General features: G+C 42.2%; 2 protein-coding genes across 2 annotated transcripts in view; one reads left to right on the forward strand and one right to left on the reverse strand.

Annotated features, from left to right (window-relative positions):
- The window catches only part of LOC139386990 (PH domain leucine-rich repeat protein phosphatase 1-like), a 70,571-nt gene extending 66,483 nt beyond the window's left edge, over nucleotides 1-4,088 (forward strand). The window contains exons 14-17 of the mRNA XM_071132920.1: nucleotides 44-157; nucleotides 476-670; nucleotides 754-982; nucleotides 1,613-4,088. Coding sequence (XP_070989021.1) covers nucleotides 44-157; nucleotides 476-670; nucleotides 754-982; nucleotides 1,613-2,872 — 1,798 coding nt within the window. The 3' untranslated portion in view covers nucleotides 2,873-4,088. The remainder of the gene's footprint in view (nucleotides 1-43; nucleotides 158-475; nucleotides 671-753; nucleotides 983-1,612) is intronic.
- A 1,132-nt stretch (nucleotides 4,089-5,220) lies between these two features.
- LOC139387127 (meprin A subunit beta b) lies at nucleotides 5,221-18,051 on the reverse strand. The gene is made up of 14 exons (XM_071133148.1): nucleotides 17,980-18,051; nucleotides 17,711-17,729; nucleotides 17,563-17,613; nucleotides 17,412-17,455; nucleotides 17,096-17,174; nucleotides 13,566-13,683; nucleotides 12,512-12,690; nucleotides 10,951-11,169; nucleotides 10,049-10,201; nucleotides 9,567-9,782; nucleotides 8,623-9,090; nucleotides 8,085-8,267; nucleotides 5,842-6,001; nucleotides 5,221-5,446 (listed from the first exon to the last, which is right to left on the reverse strand). The coding sequence occupies exons 1-14, from the start codon at nucleotides 18,049-18,051 to the stop codon at nucleotides 5,221-5,223; spliced, it is 2,187 nt and encodes a 728-aa protein (XP_070989249.1).
- Nucleotides 18,052-25,511: the final 7,460 nt, after the last annotated feature.

Raw genomic sequence — 25,511 nt, forward strand, 5'->3', positions numbered from 1 at the left:
CTGTGATATTTTTATTAAGTATCCTCTCTCCTCCTTGTTGCAGTAACATCCGCTGTTTCCGCATCGACCCGCCCCCGACCTTCTCAACCAATGAGGCGTCAGGTGGGCCGGCTGTGTGGAGTCATGGTTACACAGAAGCCTCGGGTGTCAAGAACAAGTGAGTAACATACACATGATACATACACATCATGTGTGAACCATATGGGTCACCACGGGGGAGCTTTCATATGTGAAAAACAAGCAAGGTTACCATGGCGACTAAGACGAACACGTCAGTCGGTGAGGTCAATGTGGGGGCAGTAGAGTGTGTGTGTGAAACAAGAGGCTGGAGATGTGGGTGCATGCACACGTTCATGCGTTTGTGTGTGTGAGAGAGAGATGCGAATGCTGTGGAGCTACAGTAAGTCTTAAACTCTCAACAACCTCAAGGGAATATTATTCACATTTTGCACCTGTATTCCTATCTCTCTCCCAGGCTGTGTGTGGCTGCCCTGTCGGTGAACAGTTTCGGTGGGAGTCGTGAGGCCCTCTATGGGGTGTTTGATGGAGATAGGAACGTGGAAGTGCCCTACCTGCTGCAGTGTACCATGAACGATGTGCTGGCCGAGGAGCTACACAAGACCAAGAGTGAAGAAGACTACATGACCAACACCTTCCTCGTCATGCAGAGGTTAGTATGAACACACACATACACACAACTTCTTATTTAGACAGTATCAGAAATTCAACCTTCTCATATTCTCTGTGCCACAGGAAGCTGGGTACGGCAGGGCAGAAGCTGGGTGGCTCGGCGGCCCTGTGCCACATCAGACACGACCCCACCGACCCGGGCGGCTGCTTCACCCTCACCGCTGCTAACGTGGGCAAGTGCCAGGCCATCCTGTGTCGAGACGGCAAGCCACTGCCCCTCTCCCTCCTGCACAACGTAGGCCTGGAGGAAGAGTACCGACGCATCAGACAACACAACGCCATCATCACTGAGGTACATAGGGAGGGGTTTGTGTGTGTGTGTGTGTGTGTGTGTGTGTGTGTGTGTGTGGCCTAGTTCTTCTATCTATAGTAAAACAAGGAACATTTTCCCTTATGGGGACATTTACCACGTCCCCACGAGGACAAACACTATTTTGAGCTTAGGGTTACAATTAGGTTTAGGGTTAGGCATAAGGGTTAGGGAAAATAAGATTTTGAATGGAAATAAATTGTAGGACCCCAAGAGGATAGAAAAACAAGTGTGTTTGTGCGTGTGTATGGAGGGGGAGGAGGGGTTAAGAGTGTATTCTGCTTGTGGGTGGGAGTGTGGCAGTGTATATGAGGATGTTAATTTAAAGTACTGCTCCAAATGCTTGTGATGCACTTCAATTCCATTTCATGTTCAATTCTATAACCCCAAAGGGTATGGGATTTTGAAGTCAAGTTCATCATTGATACCACACTTAATGACTCTTTTAATACAATTTTGGCCTGAGCTTTAATCTGTATGTGTGAGGATTGGGGAATGTGTTAAAACAGCTCCCACTCTAAACATACTGTGTGTTTCTGCGAGGGGTTGGGATACGGCAGAATACCAGTTTCTGTTGGACATTTAAGTAGGCTTCTCCTTCTACTCCTCTAGGACAACAAGGTGAATGGAGTGACAGACTCCACCCGTATCATGGGATATTCCTTCCTGTACCCGGCAGTGATCCCACGGCCCTACGTCTGCACGGTAACCCTCACCCCGCAGGACGAGTTCTTCATCCTGGGAAGCCGTGGCTTGTGGGATGCCGTGTCAGCGTCGGAGGCGGTGGAGGCGGTGCGTAATGTCCCAGATGGCCTGGCTGCAGCCAAGAAGCTATGTACGCTGGCCCAGGGCTACGGCTGCACCGACAGTCTCTGTGCCGTGGTGGTGCAGCTCTCTGTGAGTGAGGACTGCTGTTGCTGCAGAGACCATCCCCAGCCGCCCCCCAGCCCTGTATTGGGCGGCTACCCCTCTTCGGGGGGTTCGTCGATAAAGGAGCGACCCACAGGGGACGGCTCCCTCCCTGTCCCCCCGTCCTCCTGCAGTGAGATCAGCAGTGAGATCAGTACTAGTGAGATGAGCAGCGAGGTGGGATCCACGGCCTCCTCTGACGAGCCTCCTCAGAGTTCCCTGGGGCTGCTGCATGAACAACCCCACCACCACCAGCTCCACCTGCACCACCAGGCCAACCAGCTCTCCCTGCAGGCCCAGCACGCTGCCCAGCCCTGCCCCTACCCTCACCCAGGCTCGGAGCTCCCTGCCCGGGGCTGCTGTGCTCTCCACCCTGCCTGTCTGACCGGATCCTTCCAGAGGCAGCTGTCCAGCGCCACCTTCTCCAGCGCACTATCTGACAACGGGCTGGACAGTGAGGACGAGGAGCCCATCGCCGGGGTCTTCTCCAACGGGAGCAGAGTGGAGGTGGAGGCCGACATCCACTGCCTTAGGGTTGAGGCCTCTTTATCATCGTCAGGACGGGAACGCTTGCTGGCCCCTCCTCCACCTCCTCCACCCTGCACCCCGGAACCACTGGAGGAAGGGGTGGAGCTGACCCTGGGGGAGGCGGATATGAGGGAGGATAGAGAAGAGGGCTGGTCAGTGGGCTGCGGCAGACCGGGTGATGACGGGAAGGCCATGGGGAAGAGGAGGGGGAACGGCTCTGTGGCCCCCCAGGAGAAGAGCCACAACCTGATCGAGGTGGCAGCAGACGCCCCATCTAAGAAGGGAGGGGGATACTTCACAGCCCCCGCCCAGCCCGACCCGGACGACCAGTTCATCATCCCTCCAGAGCTGGTGGAGGAGGTCAAGGAGATCATGAAGCAGCATCAGCAGAAGCAACAGAAAACACCTAGCCCCGACCAGCCTGCAGACTACTAGGACTGCAGGGAATTAGGACACACCCCGAAATCCCTACAGTGGAGAATCGCTACAGAGTCTTCGGACTAGCTGAGTAACCTATGTATCTGAAAAACAGCACCTTGCTGAGATGTCTACAGGCTACAATCACTCAACCCCTTTCCTGAGACCACAGCACTGGAGTACCAAGCACTGTAACCTGCTCCAACCCTTTCCCCAAAGTGACCTATAGAATAGGACATGCAAATGAGCCCTTTAAGATAACCCAACCCTATTGGGTATCCTACTTATGGACACACCTTTTATGGTCCAAAGTAGTTCCACTACTACTCACAGACAGACTGTGCGGAACGTTGTTTTTACATTAGACAACGAACCAATGAGTACCTATGTAATCAACACTAGTCTCTCTGCAAAAGGGTTAGCCTCTCACAACACACAGTTATGGATATGATGCCGTTGTTTTTTTACTTACCATATCTTTTAATGTAAAGAAAATTAAGTTGCTGAAAAAACCTTGTTAAATGAAACATGGAGAACAATCTTTTTTATTATCAATGAAATACATTTGAATGGTACACACCAATAATACCACGCTTAACTGTTGTAGATGAGGCACTTGATAAAACTCTATTTCTTCAGTAAATCATGGCTCTTGGCCTGTACAAAAGGCATAGACATTTTTGTAGAAATTTGAAAGACTAACTCTTAGGAGTTGCATACTCTTTATGGTGACCTAGTCACTTTTACTAATCTTCTCTGAGAGAAATTGTGATTTTTTTTTCCCCCCAATGAATTGTAAATAAGAGAAATACTGATGCTTTTAAAGGAACTGTGTACCCGTATGTCTGTGGATGGATTTAGTGGTGTGGAGGGGGTGTGGGTCAGACCTAATTTCGCCGATCTCACCTTTTTCTCGTAGACACATACACTCAGAGACATGTTCAATACACACACAGATACGTGCATACACCGTACAACCACCCTGTTATACAGTACAAGCACACACAATTCACCATGGTTCTTTTCATTGAGTTCTGCTGCTACTTACGTCTTGGTTAGTCAGCACTCCCTCTAATGTGCTCACAACATACATACACACAGTATTCCGTCCCACTGCTATCACCGGCATGACTGTGTCCAGTTCAGTAATGCAAACAATTGCTATATTATCCACATGGAAAGTAAACCACACAAAACGTTCCTGTCTTTGGTATAATAAATCTTACATTTGTAAGCTTTGTTGTTCTAGTGGTATTTTATATTTTGCAGTTACATTTAAAATTCTCTCTCTGTGTGCGTTTGACACGTGTAAACTTGTATACAATCATTTCTCTCAGTATTCCTCCCCTTTTTCAATGTATGACCCACTTGTATTTTGCACATTAAGGTCATACAATTTTAAGTTCCTATAAACCAAAAAACAGCCATAAGTATAGCTGATAGCTTTCAATTATACTTTACAATACAATTTCAAATTACTGTTATCCAGAAATGCAGGATAATCTCTTGTATGTCATACTATAGCTCTAGTTTGAGTAAGGGCTCTATTCAATCTCTATAGCTGAAGTTCGGCTCTATAGCACGCTTGAAATGTAGAGGTAATTTCCAATTGAGCTGACATGTAGCGTTTACCGTGAATGCCGTGTCTGCTAACGCGGGAACATTGCCTCTAAATGTCAATCTGGCTACAACACAGAACTTCAGTGCTACTTATTGAATAGAGCCCTAATTCGAAAATCAGATGTATGTGCACCTTATGACCAGAAGAGGTCAATATTGTCAAATATATTAGCATCTCATTAATTTCAAAATCAGACTAACTTCAGAACCACTTATTTATTATATTTATGCCCCTAATGCCTTCCATTCCATGACTGCAACTAAATAAACATTTCAGATATAATTCTCAATTTAAAACTATTAAGAGTCTGATATGAAAATGACATGACAGCAACACTAATGTAGCGTATGCCCTGAACAATACTGTGCATACAATTCATAGCATATTTAGGATTTTTTTTTTATTTGCACAAAAAACAAAAAAAAATGGGATGTTAAGGTAAATGAAAATAACCTGTGCGAGAGAGGTAGAGCACGTCCCCCTTTCAAGTGTTTAAATAAAAATTTAACACAAGAAAATAGTTGGAGATTTACATACACAAAGAAACTACAAATCATGTCAAATTAACAGGCTGATCAAAATACATGGCTGATAGGCAGATAATTATTGGGATGAGACATTAAGTGGAATTTCCGGTAGATCTTTTGTAATTTTATAGTTGAAGGAGTTGTAGCTTTTGCAGTTAACTTCTTCATCTACTTAATGCTGGCCATGAATAGTTTTGGTTCTGGCAGGGGGAAAAACATTACATTCCTGTGACGGTGACATTGGACATGGTGATGCCCCGGTCTCCTCCACCTCCGCTGTTCTTGTTTTTCCTCTTCACACACACCACACTGACTGCAGTCACCACCAACATGCCACCCAGCACAGAGAAAGAGGCTATAAGCGCTGTGGTCATCGTGTCCTGGGTGGAACCCTGATACTGACAACTCTCTCCGTAGTACCACCAGTCGTCACCAACTGCACACCTAGAGAGGGACCGAGAGAGAGAGTCACCCATCTACCCACTGCACATCTGGATAGGGAGAGAGAAATATAGCTCTAACACGGTTCACCTATATAGAGGGGAAGAAAGTGGGAGTCTACACAGGCAACACTGGTTGTAATGATGTCATTATACAACCGGTTTTGCCTGCTGGGCTGTGTGTGTGTAAAGGGTAAGACTGAGCATTCTGAGGAAACGGAGGGAATAATTTGTATCTGCACAGCTGGTGCAAGATAATAAAAGGAAATAATCAAGCTGTGGTTATCAACAGAGAGAAGAACAGAGCGAAAGAGAGAGAAATAGAATTCAGTATGGATGATTGAATTTCAGACCATTGTATTGTGTAAGCGACAAGCCTCGATAATAAAGTGTCCTCACCTGCAAAGAGCATTTCCAGCATCCACCACACAGACGCCCTCATTCCCACATGTGACCTTAGTGCAGGGGTCAGTAGGTGGCAATATGGCGGTGGTAACCGTGGTGACTGGTGGCAATGTGGAGGAGGGTACGGGCTGGGTCACCGTAAGATGTGACACATCTGAAGACAGAGATTGGGGGAGGGGGCATGTATGTAATGAGAATGAGGTACAGTACACATAGTACTAACATAGAAATTAATGTTGGCCTACAGACACTGGGATGGGATTGGGTAGCATGATTGATTATAGAAATGGCGAATGGGCGTGTATTGGTAATGAATCACATGATGTGGACATCACAGTCGACTTTGGCCACGAAAAACAATCCAACTCCGCCCCTTTCTCAATTTTCAAACAGAAATAAAGTGTTCCTTTGGTGGTTCGTCGATGTGTCATTCTGGTCATGCGCACTGTGACCAGCATAGCTAGTTAGTTAGCTAGCCAGTAACTCCTCCAGTATGTGTTGACGTCATTTCAAAGGATTTGTTTTTGGATGGAAGCTGTAGAGGTTGGTAAGAATGGCACTTCTGTAGCCAAATACCTTATTCATACATTTGAGGGTTTAAGCATTAAATTCCCTGGTATGATGGTGGATTGATCCATTGTAGTTTAAAGCCATTATTTTTGCATTTTTTCCCAAAGCCAACCTTTAAATAGATGGATAACCACAACCCATGATTTTATTTGAATGAGTGTGATGATAATCAACAAGGCAGTGTAAGGCCTAGCTGACCCACTGCATAGCGGTTGTTTTGGCGGTGTCGGAGGTGGAACTGCTGTGGACCTCTGTGGCTCCTAGCATTATACCTAAAGTGGACATTGCCATTGGCTGCACAGAGTCGCATTAACAGAAATCCCATGCAGCCTTATTTACAAGTTTGCAATAGAATGTGAGATGTTATCTAAACCTTGATTAGGCTGATATTTTGTTTAATGATTTTCAACTTGAGTGTCATTATTTCTATATAGCCTACACTAATTTATGCAGAACTTCTAACCCGAGTGGGACAAGTGTGGCTTTGTGACAATGACCACACGAGCAGCAGCTCTAGCACAGTAACACTTCTGACACCGCCGAAACGCCAACCTGCGGGTGTTAAAACTTGATTGAATCTAGGCCTTAATGGGATATGATGGTGGATCCACAGGAGGTTGGTGGCACCTTAATTGGGGAGGACATGCTTGTGGTTATGGCTGTAGAGGAATGAGTGGAATTGTATCAAACACATGGTTTGATGCCGCTCCGTTCCAGCCATTATTATGAGCCGTTCTCCCCTCAGCAGCCTCCACTGGTGGGATCATACAGATGAGTATATTTGAACATGATTATGCAAAACAGAGAGAAAATGTATCATGATTTCAGAGAATGTAGAGAATGCTTTTGGCGTGTTTTTGATAAAAATGTATTTTCAGTAGCCTGGTCCCAGATCTGTTTGTGTGATCGTGTCAAACGCAGCAATGACCATTGTTGGAAAAAGTACCCAATTTTCATACTTGAGTAAAAGTAAAGATACCTTAATAGAAAATGACTCAAGTAAAAGTGAGTCACCCAGTAAAATAAAATAATAAAGTAAAAGTCTAAAAGTACTTGGTTTTAAATATATGTATGTGTCAAAAGTAAATGTAATTACTAAAATATACTTAAGTATCAAAAGTAAATGTAGAAATAATATAAAATTCCTTATATAAACGCAAACCAGACGGCATCATTTTCTTTGTTTGTTTTTTTACGGATAGCCAGGGTCATGCTCTAACACTCAGACATCATTTACAAACGATGTGTTGAGTGAGTCCACCAGAGCAGAGGCAGAAGGGATGTTCTCTTGATAAGTGTTTAAATTAGACAGTTTTCCTGTCCTGTTAATCATTCACAATGTAACGAGTACTTTTGGGTGTCAGGGAAAATGTATGGTGTAAAAAGTACATAACTGTCTTTAGGAATGTAGTGAAGTAAAAGTCAAAGTTGTACAGATACCCCCCAAAAATACTTAAGTATTACTTTCAAGTATTTTTACTTACACCACTGACAATGACCAAACAGATCTGGAACCAGGCTAACTTTTGTCAGGACTTACCATAGGAGTTGGCAATACAGCATGAACAGATCTGGAACCAGGCTAACTTTTGTCATGGCTAACCATAGGAGTTGGCAATACAGCACGAACAAATCTGGGACCAGGGTAACGTTTCAGAACTTCCTACCCTCCATGGTAAGCAGGAAGATGGCGTCTCCCCCCTTGATGAAGTCCCTGCTCTTGGCCCTGCCATGGGTGAGGTACGCGGTTGTCCCGGCACCCGGCCCACGAAAATATTTGGTCCCGTCCGCCGCTGACACTTCAACGCCCACCTTACGAGGGTCATCCCAGAAGAACAGCTCTGAAGTCTCTGAAAGGTAAAAACACAGATCTTTCTCAATATACTCTACATGACTTCATCTATGAAATAAGAAGACTACTACTTTAAGTCAATGCAAAACCAGGTGGAACATCTCAGAAAAAAATGGTAATTCTATTCATTTGAAAATGGAATTTAACTCCATATGTTAAAGTAAATCCCTGGGTTTCAAATCGTTCTGCACTTGTCTTGGTCTATATTAATTAGGCATTTCAGAAGGGCACTGACCTAGGATCAGTTTAGCCTTTCAGATAATAATGAAAAAGATTACATGGAGAGAGGGAACCTGATCCTAGATCAACACTCCCAGTCTAAGATGCTTAATGAATACTGGACCTGGACTGACCACTGAGTTTCTTAGTAGGATCGGTGGTGACACTGCGCTGGTTGTTCATACGCCTCATGATGTCTGGGTTCTGATCGAACAGCATCATGGTCATCTGTTTCCACGGACACGGCCACTTCCGCACCTCTGTGTCACCGGTCATGGTCACCAGGTGGGCGTAGGCAGAAAGCTCCCCCGCGTAGCCCTCCTTCCCACTGGGGTAGAGCCCCATCTGGAAGGTGTAGCCCTCTCTGGACTTGAACGGGGGGCTGTAGATGGGTTTGTCGTTAGGAGTGGTCTCCATGATGTGGCTGAAGTTCTTCACCCGCCACACGTGGTCGGGGCAGGTAGTCTCAGAGAGGTTGATGTCGTCCAGGGAGAGACCACCTGTGGAGGGGGCGTCACCCTTGATGCCCTCGAACACCACCCGGAACTTCTTGACCACGTTCAGGCTCACATGGTGCAGGTGCCATAGGTCTTGAGGTGGTGCTGGGAGAAAGAGGAAACCATTAAGTTTATAAATACAGTAGAGAATATTGTTGTGTAGAATTTACAGTATATCATATGTTATACGCATTATACAGGTTAAGAAAAACCAATATGATGGGTGTAAACTAATAACAGATTATTTGAATGTCTATAGGTTGATGTAACATATGTTAGCTATGTTAGAGACCATATGTTAGAGATGTTAGCTATGTTAGGAACCATATGTTAGAGATGTTAGCTATGTTAGAGACCATATGTTAGAGATGTTAGCTATGTTAGAGACCATATGTTAGAGATGTTAGCTATGTTAGAGACAATATGTTAGAGATGTTAGCTATGTTAGAGACAATATGTTAGAGATGTTAGCTATGTTAGAGACCATATGTTAGAGATGTTAGCTATGTTAGAGACCATATGTTAGAGATGTTAGAGACAATATGTTAGAGATGTTAGAGACAATATGTTAGAGATGTTACCAACTATGGGCTGAATAACACGCAGGGTTCCATTGGGGTGGGCTTCATCGTACTCTCGGACAAGGATCACCAGCTGATCGTTGGCGCCACCACCATTGTAGAGGAAGAACTGCAGGCACTGGTAGCTTCTCTTGGGGTAGAGCAGTCTGCTCTCCAGCCTGGCTGTGTCTGCTGGTTTGCCTGTGGCAGTGCTCAAGTGCATGAAGTAGCCTGAGCCTGTGAACAATGGACATCAGTATACATTTTCCATTGGATTGTTAAGTAGGGTCAGCCTATAACTTTAGCCTATAACTAGGGCTCAGAGTTTTACTAACCAGGTAACAGTCAGGGAAAACTCTAGGTGTTATTTGTAACTGGACCTTTGATCACCCTTTGGACTGTAAGATAAGAAGAGAGCTGATAGTGATCTGCCCTGTCAGGGACTGAGGATGGGAGGTTGATAGTGTTGTTTTGTGGTTGGTGTGTACTGAGGGGGTGCTCACCGGTGCATTTGCCCATGTTGGAGTAGTCCGTGTTGGGCCCGCCAGGCGCCTGGGTCACCCTTGTCCATTCTGCCTGGTCCCCCGGCCCCTGGATCATACCACAGATGTTCTCCCTCTCAAAGTCGCAGGTGTCCAGGAAAGTGGAGGAGCGTGCTGGATCAAAGGACACGTATATGCAATCGCCATCAGCTGAACAGCAATCATAGGAAAACTTTGACCTGCTGTAAACATTTTTATCTAGGTTTACCATGTACCTATGCAGTACCATATACCCAACTGCGTTTGATAATCCACTAGGGTTCTCAATCAATTATACACTGCAGAAAGATCCTGAGTTTTGCTTTGAACATATCACCTAACTAATCACTGTAATTCAAGTTTTATAGCAGAAATGTGACATTCCAGCAAAGGAAGTCTCCTACACTGTGGGTTTGACTAAATTACAGTCTCCATCAAATAAATCAGTAGATCAGCAGGTCAATGTGAGTATGTCTTACTACTTACTTGGTAGATCAGTCAGTCTGCTCAGACAGTCGTTGATCACTGACTGAGCAGACTGATGCTCTTGAACATGGCCTGAGTCTTACTGCAGTTATACAACCCAATGTTCCTATGCCTTACGACAGTTGTAGAGGCCTAAAAGTGACTGAGCCTTACAGCAGCTGTAGAGGCCTAAAGTGGCTGAGCCTTACTGCAGTTGTAGAGGCCTAAAGTGACTGAGCCTTACAGCAGTTGTAGAGGCCTAAAGTGACTGAGCCTTACTGCAGTTGTAGAGGCCTAAAGTGACTGAGCCTTACTGCAGTTGTAGAGGCCTAAAGTGACTGAGCCTTACTGCAGTTGTAGATGCCTAAAGTGACTGAGCCTTACTGCAGTTGTAGAGGCCTAATGTGCCTGTGTCTTACTGCAGTTGTAGAGGCGCCGTAGCTTGAGCAGGTCATTATCACTGAACTCCATGCGCTGACCGATGACATCAGCGAAGGCGGGGATCTTGGTGACGATTGTGGGCTCGGTACCGTTCCTGAACGCAGTCTTACTGTAGTGCATCATGGAACCGTAGTCGTAGGGGACACCCAGAGAACTGGACATGGTGTCATTGTACGTGTTGAAGTTGTGTTCCTTACCTGGAGATTGATTGATTGAGGGAGGGAGGGAGAGAGAGAGTTCAGTTGGGTTGGAGGGGTCAAATCAGCCAGTTTACTCACTTCTTCAAATCTAGCCTTGGAATTTCAATTCGTCTCCTGAATTGACATGTACTGTAATAAGCCTTCAACCCCAAAATGTTAGCGAGACAATGAACGTCTCCAATGGCAGATCTGTAGGGTTAGGGCTTCATGTGGATGACAAGATGCTGACTGGAATCTTAAGAATCATGTCGCTGCTCTTTCACCTTAAATTACACAAAATGAATGACTTGATATTAATGACTTAGACCATGCACTAATCTTAAATTTCACTTTAAATTTCCGTTGATGCTTATATGGTGCCCTTTGCCTGTTTGTCTGAGAGGATTAGGCAGTCGATCAGTGCAAGAAGACATTTGTTTGTCCTGATCACATAGTTTATAGCTCTTGGGAAAGGTCAAGATTAATGAACAAGTAGTGTACACTGTGGGTGGGCCTGTTTGGTCAGGCTAACACTAATCTGACTTTATGTTGTCATGTTGACATATTGTAATATGCTTTGTGGGAAGAAAACAGATTACTGTTTGTCCAGATGATAAATTATTCCGAGAAATCCAATCACCATGTTTCTGATGACAAATACATGCAGGCATGCACAGTAAGAAACACCCCACTGGGAACAGACCTCAGCTCAACTTCTAGTTTTCATTTACATTCGGTTGAATTTTCAACTAACGTGAAATCACCATGTCATTGGATTTAGGTTAAAAGTTGAGTAAAAAAAATATTTTATGTTGATGACTTTTTACAAATTCAATCAGTTTTCCACGTTGATTCAACATCATGACGTGGAAACAATGTTGATTAAACCCATTTTTACCCAGTGGGAATAGCCTAGATTCAATCAGATCAAGCGTTAATCCGTGATATCCGACACTTGTTTAGCTGGTGTAACTGTGTTAGAGCTGTCAAATTAGAGCTTCTGCTCCGTGTGGTTATTGTGACGAAGCTACACTCGTCCCACTCGCGTCAGAAGATCAGAACGAGAAAGAAAAAATTACATTAAAATCGAAAAACATTTAACTGAACAATCAAGGTGTAGATTACATCTCACATTACAGTCGGACTTGTAATCAAGGCTGCATGGCTCTCTTAATGCGACTCTGTGCAGCCAATGGCAATGTCTGCTTTAGGTATAATGCCGGGAGCTGCTTGTGTATTTGACAGCTCTTACCTGGTACAACCCTAACCTTAGCCATAACCCTAACCCCTACATTTTGGGGTCAGAGGGTTAGGGGTAAGCATTATGGTTAGGGTTACCATAGGTTTAGAGGTTCAGTACCCTCAGAGATGTGGTCCCACAGGATGGTGACGTAGTCATCGCGGTCCGACCGTGACTGCTCATGCCAGAAACCCAGTGCATGGAGGAATTCGTGTTCGATGGTCGCAATGCGGTCACAATTGGTCCCGATGGACAACCTCTGTTTCCCCACATGTTGGTTACCCACAGATGAGAAACAACTGAAAGAGAGACAACCAGAAAACATTGTTGAGCGTTAATATAATACAAACTCAAAGGCTATACTACAGCCTAACCTTTTTTTCCATGGGCACACATCCTTCCAAAATAAAATATACACTCTACCGTTCAAAAGTTTGGGATCACTTAGAAATGTCCTTGTTCTGGAAAAAGAATGCATGTTTTTTGTCCATTAAAATAACATAAAATTGATCAGAAATACAGTGTAGATATTGTTAACACAGGAGTGATGGTTGCTGATAATGGGCCTCTGTATGCCTATATACATATTCCATGAAAAATCTTTAGTTTCCAGCCACAATGGTCATTTACAACATTAACAATGTCTACACTGTATTTCTGATCAAATGTATGTTATTTCAATGGACAAAAAATATGCATTTCTTTAAAAAACAAGGACATTTCTAAGTGACCCCAAACTTTTGAACGGTAGTGTACTGCCAGGAGTGGATCTCCTAGTGAGACAATAACCCCAAACATACAGTACCTGTCAAAAGTTTGGACACACCTACTCATTCAAGGGTCTTCTTTATTTTTACTATTTTCTACATTGTAGAATAATAGTGAAGACATCAAAACTATGAAATAACACATATGGAATCATGTAGTAACCAAAAATGTGTTAAACAAATCTAAATATATTTTATATTTGAGATTCTTCAAAGTAGCCACCCTTTGCCTTGATGACAGCTTTGCACACTCTTGGCATTCTCTCAACCAGCTACACTTGGAATGCTTTTGACTAGTACTGTATATACATTTTATGCAGTCATGTATGTTCAGTATCTTGAAAGCACAATGTAGAAACATTATAAATCAACATAAAAACAGAGCAGTCCATAACAGCTTACAGTACCCGCTTCCTTTGAAAATGGAAATGTAGTTCTGCTCTCCCTCCCAGGGGTTGAAGTCGATACAGGTCTTCAGCCGATACTGTTCAAAGGCCTTCAGGATAACACCTTTTGCATTGATCTCTGTGTTGTGAATAGAAGATATGTCTTGTAACCATGAAATTACACATTCAATTGAAGACTACGCCACATGACCTATTTCGAGCAATGGACCATAAAATAGTATCATTGCGTAAATTAATGTATTGCCCCTCTTAAATAGTCAACCTTTAGAACCAAAAACATGTCTCAGAAAGTGAATGTGTATTATACTAAGCAGAAATATAAACGCAGCAATCTCAAAGACTTTACTGAGTTACAGTTCATATAAATAAATCAGTCAATTGAAAACATTTACTAATCTATGGATTTCACATGACTGGGAAGACAGATATGCATCTGTTGGTCATAGACACCTTAAAAAAGGTAGGGGTGTGGATCAGAACCAGTCAGTATCTGGTGCATGTACCACCATTTACCTCATGCAGCGCAACACATCTCCTTTGCATAGAGTTGATCAGGCTGTTTACTGTGTCCTGTGGAATGTTGTCCCACTCCTCTTCAATAGCTGTGTGAAGTTGCTGGATATTGGCGGGAACTGGGACATGCTGTAGTACACATCGATCCAGAGCACCCAAAACGTGCTCAATGGGTGACATGTCTGGTGAGTATGCAGGCCATGGAAGAACTGGGATATGTTTCAGCTTCCAGGAATTGTGTACAGATCCTTGCAACATGGAGCCGTACATTATCATGCTGAAACATGATAGCGACGGATGAATGGCATAACAATTGCCCCTCAGGATCTCATCACGGTATCTCTGTGCATACATATTGCCATTGATAAAATGCAATTGTGTTTGTTGTCTGTAGCTAATAACTGCCTATATCTTAACCCCACCACCATGGGACACTCTGTTCACATCATTGACATCAGCAAACCGCTCGCCCACACAACGCCATACAAGTGGTCTGTGGTTGTGAGTCTGGTTGGGCGTACTGCCAAGTTCTCCAAAACAACTTTGGAGGCGGCTTATGGTAAAGAAATTAAAATTGGATTCTCTGGCAACAGCTCTGGTGGACATTCCTACAGTCAGCATGCCAATTGCACGTTCCCTCAAAATTTGAGTAATCTGTGGCAGTGTCATGTAGGATAAACAGCACATTTTAGAGTGACCTTTTGTTGTCTCCAGCACGAGGTGCACTTGTGTGATGATCAGGCTGTTTAATCAGCTTCTTGATATGCCACACCTGTCAGGTGTATAGATTATCTTGGCAAAGAAGAAATGCTCACTAACAGGGATGTGCTCACCGAACGTGCTACCCGTCCCAGACCTCCTGTTTTCAACTCTCTAGAGACAGTAGGAGTGGTAGAGATACTCTTAATGATCGGCTATGAAAAGCCAACTGTTATTTACTCCTGAGGTGCTGACTTGCTGCACCCTCGACAACTACTGTGATTATTATTATTTGACCATGCTGGTCATTTATGAACATCTTGGCCATGTTCTGTTATAATCTCCACCCGGCACAGCCAGAAGAGGACTGGCCACCCCTCATAGCCTGGTTCCTCTCTAGGTTTCTTCCTAGGTTTTGGCCTTTCTAGGGAGTTTTTCCTAGCCATTGTGCTTCTACACCTGCATTGCTTGCTGTTTGGGGTTTTAGGCTAGGTTTCTGTACAGCACTTTGAGATATCAGCTGATGTACGAAGGGCTATATAAATACATTTGATTTGATTTAAACAAATTTGTGCACAAAACTTGAGAGAAATAGGCTTTTTATGCATATGCAACATTTCCGGGATCTTTTATTTCAGCTCATGAAACATGGAAGCAACGCTTTAAATGATGTGTTTATATATTTGTTCAGTGTAGATGTACAGTGCATTCGGAAAGTATTCAGACCCCTAAGTTACAGCCTTATTCTAAAATTGTTTAAATAGTTTTTTCCGCCTTATCAAGCTACACACAATACCCCATAATGACAAAGCAAAAACAGTTCTTTCTTTTTTTTAAATTGCAAATATATTACAAATGTAAATCTGAAATGTCACATTTACATAAGTATTCAGACCTTTTACTCAGTACTTGGTTAAAACACCTTTAGCAGTGATTACAACCTTGAGTCTCCTTGGGTATGATGCTACAAGCTTGGCACACCTGTATTTGGGGAGTTTCTCCCATTCTTCTCTGCAGATCCTCTCAAGCTCTGTCAGGTTGGATGGAGAGCATCACTACACAGCTATTTTCAGGTCTCTCCAGAGATGTTAGATCGGGTTCAAGTCCAGGCTCTGGCTGGGCCACTCAAGGACATTCAGAGACTTGTTCCGAAGCCACTCCTGCATTGTTTTGACTGTGTGCTTAGGGTTGTTGTCCTGTTGGAAGGTGAACCTTCGCCCCAGTCTGAAGTCCTGAGTACTCTGGAGAAGGTTTTCATCAAGGATCTCTCTGTACTTTGCTTATCTTTCGCTTGATACTGACTAGTCTCCCAGTCCCTGCCGCTGACAAACATCCCCACAGCATAATGCTACCACCACCATGCTTCACCGTAAGGATGGTATGGTGCCAGATTTCCTCCAAACGTGACACTTGGCATTCAGGGCAAAGAGTTCAATCTTGGTTTCATCAGACCAGAGAATCTTGTTTTTCATGGTCTGAGAGTCCTTTAGGTGCCTTTTGGCAAACTCCAAGCAGGCTGTCATGTACCTTTTAGTGAGGAGAGGCTTCCATCTGGCCACTCTACCATAAAGGCCTGGAGTGGAGTGCTGCAGAGTTTGTTGTCCATCTGGAAGGTTCTCCCAACTCCACAGAGGAACTCCGGAGCTCTGTCAGAGTGACCATCGCGTTTTTGGTCACCTCCCTGACCAAGGCCCTTCTCCCCCGATTGCTCAGTTTGGCCGGGCAGCCAGCTCTAGGAAGAGTTCTTGGTGCTTCCAAACTTCTATCATTTAAAAATGATGGATGCCACTGTACTCTTGGGGAACTTCAATGCTGCGAAAAAATGTTGGTACCCTTGTGCCTCGAAACAATCCTGTCTCGGCACTCTACGGACAATTCCTTTGACCTCATGGCTTGGTTTTTGCTCTGACTTTCACTGTCAACTGTGGGATCTTATATAGACAGATGTGTGTCTTTCCAAATCATGTCCAATCATTTGAATTTACCACAGGTGGACTCCAATCAAGTTGTAGAAACATCTCAAGGATGATCAATGGAAACAGGATGCACCTGAGCTCAATATCGTGTCTCGTAGCAAAGGGTCTGAATACTTACGTAAATAAGGTATTTCTGTTTTGTAATTTTTATACATTTGCAAAAAATTCTAAGAACATGTTTTCGCTTTGTCATTATGGGTTATTGTGTGTAGATTGATGAGGAAAATAAGAAATGTAATCTATGAATTAATTAATTTTAGAATAAGGTTGTAAAGTCAAGAGGTCTGAATACTTTCCGAATGCACTGTATGTATTATATAGTATCTACATATATGGTCTTACCCAAGTCATCCTCAAAGTAGTAGGGAACAGTCTTTGGCCATCTGTATTGATCCCCTATTATAGAATTCCGGCCTTGTTTCTGAGTCAGCCGTAGATTACATTTGACAAAAAAAGAAATAATAAATAATTTAGTTCTGTTAAGCCTGGGCAGTGAGCTGATATCATAGAAATATAATTGCCCAAGCCCATGAGGGTGCAATTAAATTGCTGTGATCTGCAATCAATGGAACTTCCCCATTCTTGTCTTTCTATTTCTATGCTTGATATAACATGTCATTGTTAAAGTGAAGACCAGCAGAAGTACTTATTAACTCACCTCATCAAGCTCAATATCCCCCTCCACCAGGTTTAACCCAGCCTCTGTTAGGACCAAGCACACACACACACACACACACACACGGCACATTGCTATGAAACTCCCATTGAGTTATTAGAAACAAGATTAAGTAACATCCTAACTGACAAACCTTCATTGATATCAAAGATGTCCATGTCCCTTCCACCATCCACATCATATTCTGTAGAATAAATGTAAAGGACATAGAGTAAATGACAGCTTTGAATAGGTGACATTCTATTTGAAATATTGAAAAGAAAATAAGAAAATCCACTTACCTAAAACTCTTGGTGTAGGCTGACAAGCAACAGAGGGAAAATGTACCCTTATTTAGAGAAAGTGAGTGACCATTGTAACAATGCAAATGAGGCATTATACTCATTTTAAATGAAAATGCAAATTAGGTAAACATAAGTCATATTACAGTATCTCAATGACAAAGAAAACCATTCAATACCAGTACTAAAGCTATATTGATGTTTCTTTGAGACATGTATTTCATTTTCACCAATATATAAATAAACAGATAAATGCAACATAACCTTACCAGAGATAAGACATTTTCACATAAGATCCATGAAATATGGAGGATGACTAAATATGTAGTTCTTCTCCCCATGTTTACTCCCTAGTCAAAGAATCCCTTAGTATGGAACACTGAGAATTAGTAGTCTTGGCCTCTCAGACAGACTTGTAAAAGGTGCTAAGCTAGTCCGATGGACCAGATAAAAGTACATGTGATGGCAAGATCAATAATTGACAGAGCAAGAAACAAAGTGTCATAATTCACCTACAGTCGACTCAGATGACTTGTCCACACACCTTTTCACACACACATAAACACACACCTCTACATACACACATGTACAGTCAGGTCCAGAATGATTGTCCCCCTTGATAAAGATTATCAAAAAAATACTATAAAATAATTCATACAAATACGGAGCTAAATTGTACGTTCAAATAAAAATGAAAATGGTATACTTATATATATATATATATATATATATATATATATATATATATTTGTTTAACAAGTAATACTTTTCTTCTCAAAAGATAGGGGTCAAAAGTATTGCCACCCCTGTTTTCAATACCTCACCTTGCAAGGATAATGGCACTGACCATTTTTATAAAATGGTTTATTAGATTGGAGAACACATTGGGAGGGATCTTATACCATTCCTCCATACAGAATCTTTCTGGATCTTTGATATCCATTGTCTGCGCTTATGGTACTCTTCAATTCAAACCACAAATTTTCAATGGGATTTACGTCCAGAGACTGGGATGGCCATTGCAAAATGTTGATTTTGTAGTCAATTAACCATTTATTTGTGGATTTTGATGTACAGTATCAGTCAAAAGTGTGGACACACCTACTCATTCAAGGGTTTTTCTTTGTTTGTACTATTTTCTACATTGTTGAAAATAGTGAAGACATCAAAACTGTGAAATAACACCTACGGAATCATGTAGTTACCAAAAAATGAATAAAAAAACATTTTATATTTGAGATTCTTCAAAGTAGCCACCCTTTGCCTTGATGAACGATATCATAACCGCCATCGATAAAAGACAGCACTGTGCAGCCTTCTTCATCGACCTGGCCAAGGCTTTCGACTCTGTCAATCACCATATTCTTATCGGCAGACTCAATAGCCTTGGATTTACTAATAACTGCCTCGCCTGGTTCACTAACTACTTCTCAGAGTTCAGTGTGTCAAATCGGAAGGCCTGTTGTCCGGACCTCTGTCAGTCTCTATGGGGGTGCCACAGGGTTCAATTCTTGGTTCAATCTTTTTTTTAAACTTGTAAACTCAGCAAAAAAGAAACGTCCTCTCACTGTCAACTGCATTTATTTTCAGCAAACTTCACGTGTAAATATTTGTATGAACATAACAAGATTCAACAACTGAGACATACATTTTATGTCTCCACAGACATGTGACTAAAATAAATGGAATAATGTGACGCTGAACAAAGGGGGGGGGGGGGGGGGTCAAAATCAAAAGTAACAGTCAGTATCTGGTGTGGCATTTCTGGGGGGAATGGCCCTGGCCCTCACCCTCCGATCCAACAGGTCCCAGACGTACTCAATGGGTTTGAAATCCGGGCTCTTCGCTGGCCATGGCAGAACACTGACATTCCTGTCTTGCAGGAAATCACACACAGAACGAGCAGTATGGCAGGTGGCATTGTCATGCTGGAGGGTCATGTCAGGATGAGCCTGCAGGAAGGGTACCACATGAGGGAGAAGGATGGCTTCCCTGTTACACACAGCATTGAGATTGCCTTTAATGACAACAAGCTCAGTCCGATGATGCTGTGACACACCGCCCCAGACCATGACGGACCCTCCACCTCCAAATCGATCCTGCTCCAGAGTACAGGCCTCGGTGTAACGCTCATTCCTTCAACGATAAACATGAATCCGACCATCACTCCTGGAGAGACAAACCACGACTCATCAGTGAAGAGCACTTTTTGCCAGGCCTGTCTGGTCCAGCGACGATGGGTTTGTGCCCACAGGCGACGTTGCTGCTGGTGATGTCTGGTGAGGACCTGCCTTACAACAGGCCTACAAGCCCTCAGTCCAGCCTCTCTCAGCCTATTGCGGACAGTCTGAGCACTGATGGAGGAATTTTGTGTTCCTGGTGTAACTCGGGCAGTTGTTGTTGCCATCCTGTACCTGTCCCGCAATTGTGATGTTCGGATGTACCGATTCTGTGCAGGTGTTGTTACAAGTGGTCTGCCTTTGTGAGGACGATCAGCTGTCCATCCTGTAGCGCTGTCTTAGGTGTCTCACAGTACGGACATTGCAATTCATTGCCATGGCCACATCTGCAGTACTCATGCCTCCTTGCAGCATGCCTAAGGCACATTCACGCAGATGAGCAGGCATCTTTCTTTTGGTGTTTTTCCAGAGTCAGTAGAAAGGCCTCTTTAGTGTCCTACGTTCTTGTAACTGTGACCTTAATTGCCTACCGTCTGTAAGCTGTTAGTGTCTTAATGACCGTTCCACAGGTGCATGTTCATTAATTGTTTATGGTTAATTGAACAAGCATGGGAAACAGTGTTTAAAACCTTGACACTTGATCTGTGAAGTTATTTGGATTTTTACGAATTATCTTTGAAAGACAGGGTCCTGAAAAAGGGACATTTATTTTTTTGCTGAGTTTATTAGTACGAAATATAATTTCCACATTTGTTCCAGCACACATTATAGCTCAATATTGGTATTATTTATTTTATACAGTCTTTCTTTCTCATCTTTATTAAGGGGGACAATAATTGTTGACCTTACTGTATATGCAGATGATATAGGTGAAGACACTTGAGACTATTTAAGAAAACAGTTTGAGGGAAGTAAGTGTTTAATGCAAAATTATCCAAATACACTTGAACAATCACATTTGAAATCACACTGGTGCATTATTGTTCACAAAGCTCAAACAGGGAAACATTTAGTTGTGTTTAATCATGTCTTGTCATTAAAAAGTGTCAGATCGTTATGAACAGTGACAACCTACATTGCAATTATCAATACTTATACTGACGGTGACAAGAAGATATGAAAATGTATATTTCTCTACTTTACCACCAGATTGACAGCATTAGTAATAGTTTGCCAGTTTAGCTATATGATTTGTCTAACACATACCAGACATACATAAATAAAACAACAAGTATGGCAGGACAGTTGCTAACAAGCATATCACACTGGCAGTTATTGGGAACCTCAAGGGAGAGAAAGTCTGTTTGGTTGATAGGTGCTGCAATAGCCTCTATAATATACAAAATATTAGGAACGCCTTCCTAATTTTATGTTGCACCCTCTTTTGCCCTCAGATAAGCCTCAATTTGTCAGGCTCTACAAGATGTCGAAAACATTCCACAGGGATGCTGGCCCATGTTGACTCCAATGCTTCCCACAGTTGTTTCAAGTTGGCTGGATGTCCTTTGGGTGTTGGACCATTCTTGATACACACAGGAAACTGTTGAGTGTGGAAAAGACAGCGTTGCAGTTTCCTGACACACTCAAACCGGTGTGCCTGGCACCTACTACCATACCCCGTTCAAAGGCACTTAATTATATTGTCTTGCCCGTTCACCCGCAATTGCACTCATACACAAGCCATGTCTCAAAAGTTCGTAAGGCTTAAAAATCCATCTTTAACTTTTCTCCACCCCTTCAATTTTTTACTTCGCTATGCTGCTCCCCAGATTGCAGCTCCACTGAAATACATATTTAATTAGTCACTGGAAAGGGGGACATTTCCAAATGTATGGAAGCATGCTAAACTGTATCCAATCTCAATAGCAAAGAACCCATTACCAATAGTCAACCAATTAGTCTACTCCCTTCACTCAGTAAGATATTGGAGGTTATTGTGAGTAGACAAATGTTTTATTTATTTAACCTTCATTTAACTAGGCAAGTCAGTTAAGAACAAATTCTTATTTACAATGACAGCCTAGGAACAGTGGGGCAGAACGTTCAGGGGCAGAATGACAGATTTGTACCTTATCAGCTCTGGGATTTGATCTAGCAACCTTTTGTTACTTGCCCAACACTGACCACTAGGCTACCTGCCACCCCAAATATGGGAGTATATGGAAAAAGAATGATCTGATCACAGCCAATCAGCATGCTTATCGCAAATTGGGGAGTACAAATTCAGGAAGTGTCAGAAACCAAACTACTAGGGGTGCAGCTAGACAACTGCTTATCACGGTCGTCTCAAATAACTAAACTTTGTTTTGTTTTTTAATTAACTGTATGCATGATCAGAAGGTTACCTAAATATTTACTGGGAAATATTCTTAAGCAAACATCCCAAGCATTAATTGGGAGTCAGATGAACTACTGTTCTATGGTCTCTGGAAATGCATCAGCAGGTGAAATTAGGAGGCTGCAGATTGAACAGAACAAAGCAGCAAGGATTGTTTTAAGGTGGAGAAATTATTCTGTTGTTGTCATGCACAGTGCTTTTGCTTGGTCATTAATCCATAAGATAATTGAAAAAAACATGCTTATTTTATTTCACAATGTACATCTTTTAAAACAACCAAACTCCATTCACAACAGTATTCAGTTGGTAAGAGACAGACATTCAGTCAATACTAAGAATAGATTGTCCACCACCCATGTGTTATCCTGGCAGAAAAGATAAATTGGCAGAATAACATTTAGATTCAGAGCAATAATGAATTTAATAATTTGTCTGAGTAAACCAAAAAACTTTCAATATATAAATTCAAACAATACTTTAAAACGCAAAAAGAAAGGAGGACCAAGGCACTCTTCATGTTAAATTAAAATGCCTTTATTTGTATGGCATGTTTAGGTCCTGAAAGATGCAGGTATAAGAGCTGGAATACCTGACAGAGAGAACTTGTTGCAAAGGAGAGAGCCTTGTGATACATCAGAGAGAGTGTATTTTGTTACAAAATACAGCACTGAAGCAGAGAACATAATAATCATTAAAAATAATTGGGGAATCATCCAAAGTGATATGCTACTACGCCAAGTCTTCCCAGAGCCACCAGTCAAAAGCTTTAAGAGATGTCCTACACTAAATGACAAATTAGTCCACAGTTATCTTCCTGGTGACTCAAACAAAACTTGGCTTGACCACAAACCTAAGGGCTCTTTTAAATGTAACCATTACAACCATTGCAGAAATATTGCACAGAAAAAGTATTCTGTTGACACAACTTCTAAAATAGTGTATTACATCAAGCATTTCATTAACTGCAAAACCACCCATGTCATCTATAGATTGGAATGTCCACAGTGCAAGGTGTTCTACATTGGACGGACAAAGAGACGCCTTCAAGACCGCTTAGCGGAACACAGGTATGCCATACGGGTAGGCAATGAAGACTACCCCATGGCAAGGCACTACAAGTCCCTACACCATGGCAACCCTGCCTCCCTACAAGCTATGGGTATTGATCATGTTCTGGCCTCAATTAGAAAAGGGGACCGTCTTAAACAGTTAAACCAAAAGGAAAGTTTTTAGATTTACAAACTACAGTCCACTAAGTACCCTGGTTTAAATGAAGATATGGATTTACAAACTACAGGCCACTAAGTACCCTGGTTTAAATGAAGATATGGATTTACAAACTACAGTCCACTAAGTACCCTGGTTTAAATGAAGATATGGATTTACAAACTACAGGCCACTAAGTACCCTGGTTTAAATGAAGATATGGATTTACAAGCTACAGGACACTAAGTACCCTGGTTTAAATGAAGATATGGATTTACAAGCTACAGGACACTAAGTACCCTGGTTTAAATGAAGATATGGATTTACAAGCTACAGGACACTAAGTACCCTGGTTTAAATTAAGATATGGATTTGCAAACTACAGTCCACTAAGTACCCTGGTTTAAATGAAGATATGGATTTACAAACTACAGTCCACTAAGTACCCTGGTTTAAATGAAGATATGGATTTACAAACTACAGGCCACTAAGTACCCTGGTTTAAATGAAGATATGGATTTACAAACTACAGTCCACTAAGTACCCTGGTTTAAATGAAGATATGGATTTACAAACTACAGGCCACTAAGTACCCTGGTTTAAATGAAGATATGGATTTACAAGCTACAGGACACTAAGTACCCTGGTTTAAATGAAGATATGGATTTACAAGCTACAGGACACTAAGTACCCTGGTTGAAATGAAGATATGGATTTACAAACTACAGTCCACTAAGTACCCTGGTTTAAATGAAGAAGTGGGTTTCTCACCCTTCCTGTAGGGTCGTGATAGGTCAATTTGCTGTCATCTAGTGGACATTTTGCTCAATTGCCCTCAGCTATGTTTAGACTGCTGTTGTTCATGTTTGCTGTGTTCTAGTGTACTATGGAATATATTGCTCTCTTATTCTTGACACTTCTCCCAGTCATATAAGTTTAAAACTACCTTTCTAGGCATTCTGATACTTCCAGCTTGGAGTTGAATTTTTTGATAACATAGCTACAGTATTTCACTTTTTAATGTGTATAGTATTGCTTACTAGGTGTGTCCAATCAATTTTGTAACCAGTCCCTCTTCCATTTAGGGCTAATTGGAAAAGCTGTTCAAAAGAGGACATTGTATTATTTCGTTGTACTCCCTGATGAAGGCCATGCAGCCGAAACACATCAGATTTGTAAAACTTTGTTTCTATTGAACATGCCATACAAATAAAGGCATTTTAATTAATTATATGAAGAGTGCCTTGGTCCTCCTTTCTTTTTGATGACTTATTCACCCCTTTTACCAAAGAGCACCTTCTGTCTACCAAAATGTACTATTGTGTACCTTAGTAGCACTCCCCTTCCTCCTCTTTAGAACCATTTCATTACAATAAACCGTAAGGTTGTGTAATACTATGGTAGATGAAGGAATCATTCTGTTAGAGTATTTATCTGGTCAATATATCAGTGTATTTTATCTGTTGTTTGTAACAGTGTTTTATATGTGAAAATGTGATCATATTACAAATTGTATTTTAATGTTTAAGGACTCTTGGAAGATTAGTCCAAATTATAACTACAAGAGATCCTAATCAAATCATCTACACTGATTGAAGTGGATATAACAGGTGAAATAAGGGATCATAGCTTTCACCTGTACTCACCTGGTCAGTCTAGGTCATGGAAAGAAGTGTTCCTAATGTTTTGTCCACTCAGTACAGATCCATGTTCTATGACCATTGGATGCCCCACAGCAAAACTTGTCTGTGAACATGATTTCATGAGTAGAACCTTTACATAGATCTGCCTGACTAACTGTAAATAATCACACACTCTATTGTACACTTTAACTTGAAGAACCCACCAAGGACTAGACCTACTGTAATGGACACATTGTGTGAAAGTGGAATGAAAATGGAATACAGAGAAATAACTTGCAGAAGGGATATGCAATTGCTTTCCAGGAACATACGATACTGTTACGAATCCCGGCAGTCTAGGGAGGGGATGGTAACGAGACCCGTAACATAACTCATGCAAAGTATAATTTATTTATTTATTTCACTGTGCTATCTAACCTCCAAACGAGCTTCAA

Source organism: Oncorhynchus clarkii, chromosome 28, assembly GCF_045791955.1.
Source record: "Oncorhynchus clarkii lewisi isolate Uvic-CL-2024 chromosome 28, UVic_Ocla_1.0, whole genome shotgun sequence".
NCBI lineage: Eukaryota > Metazoa > Chordata > Actinopteri > Salmoniformes > Salmonidae > Oncorhynchus > Oncorhynchus clarkii.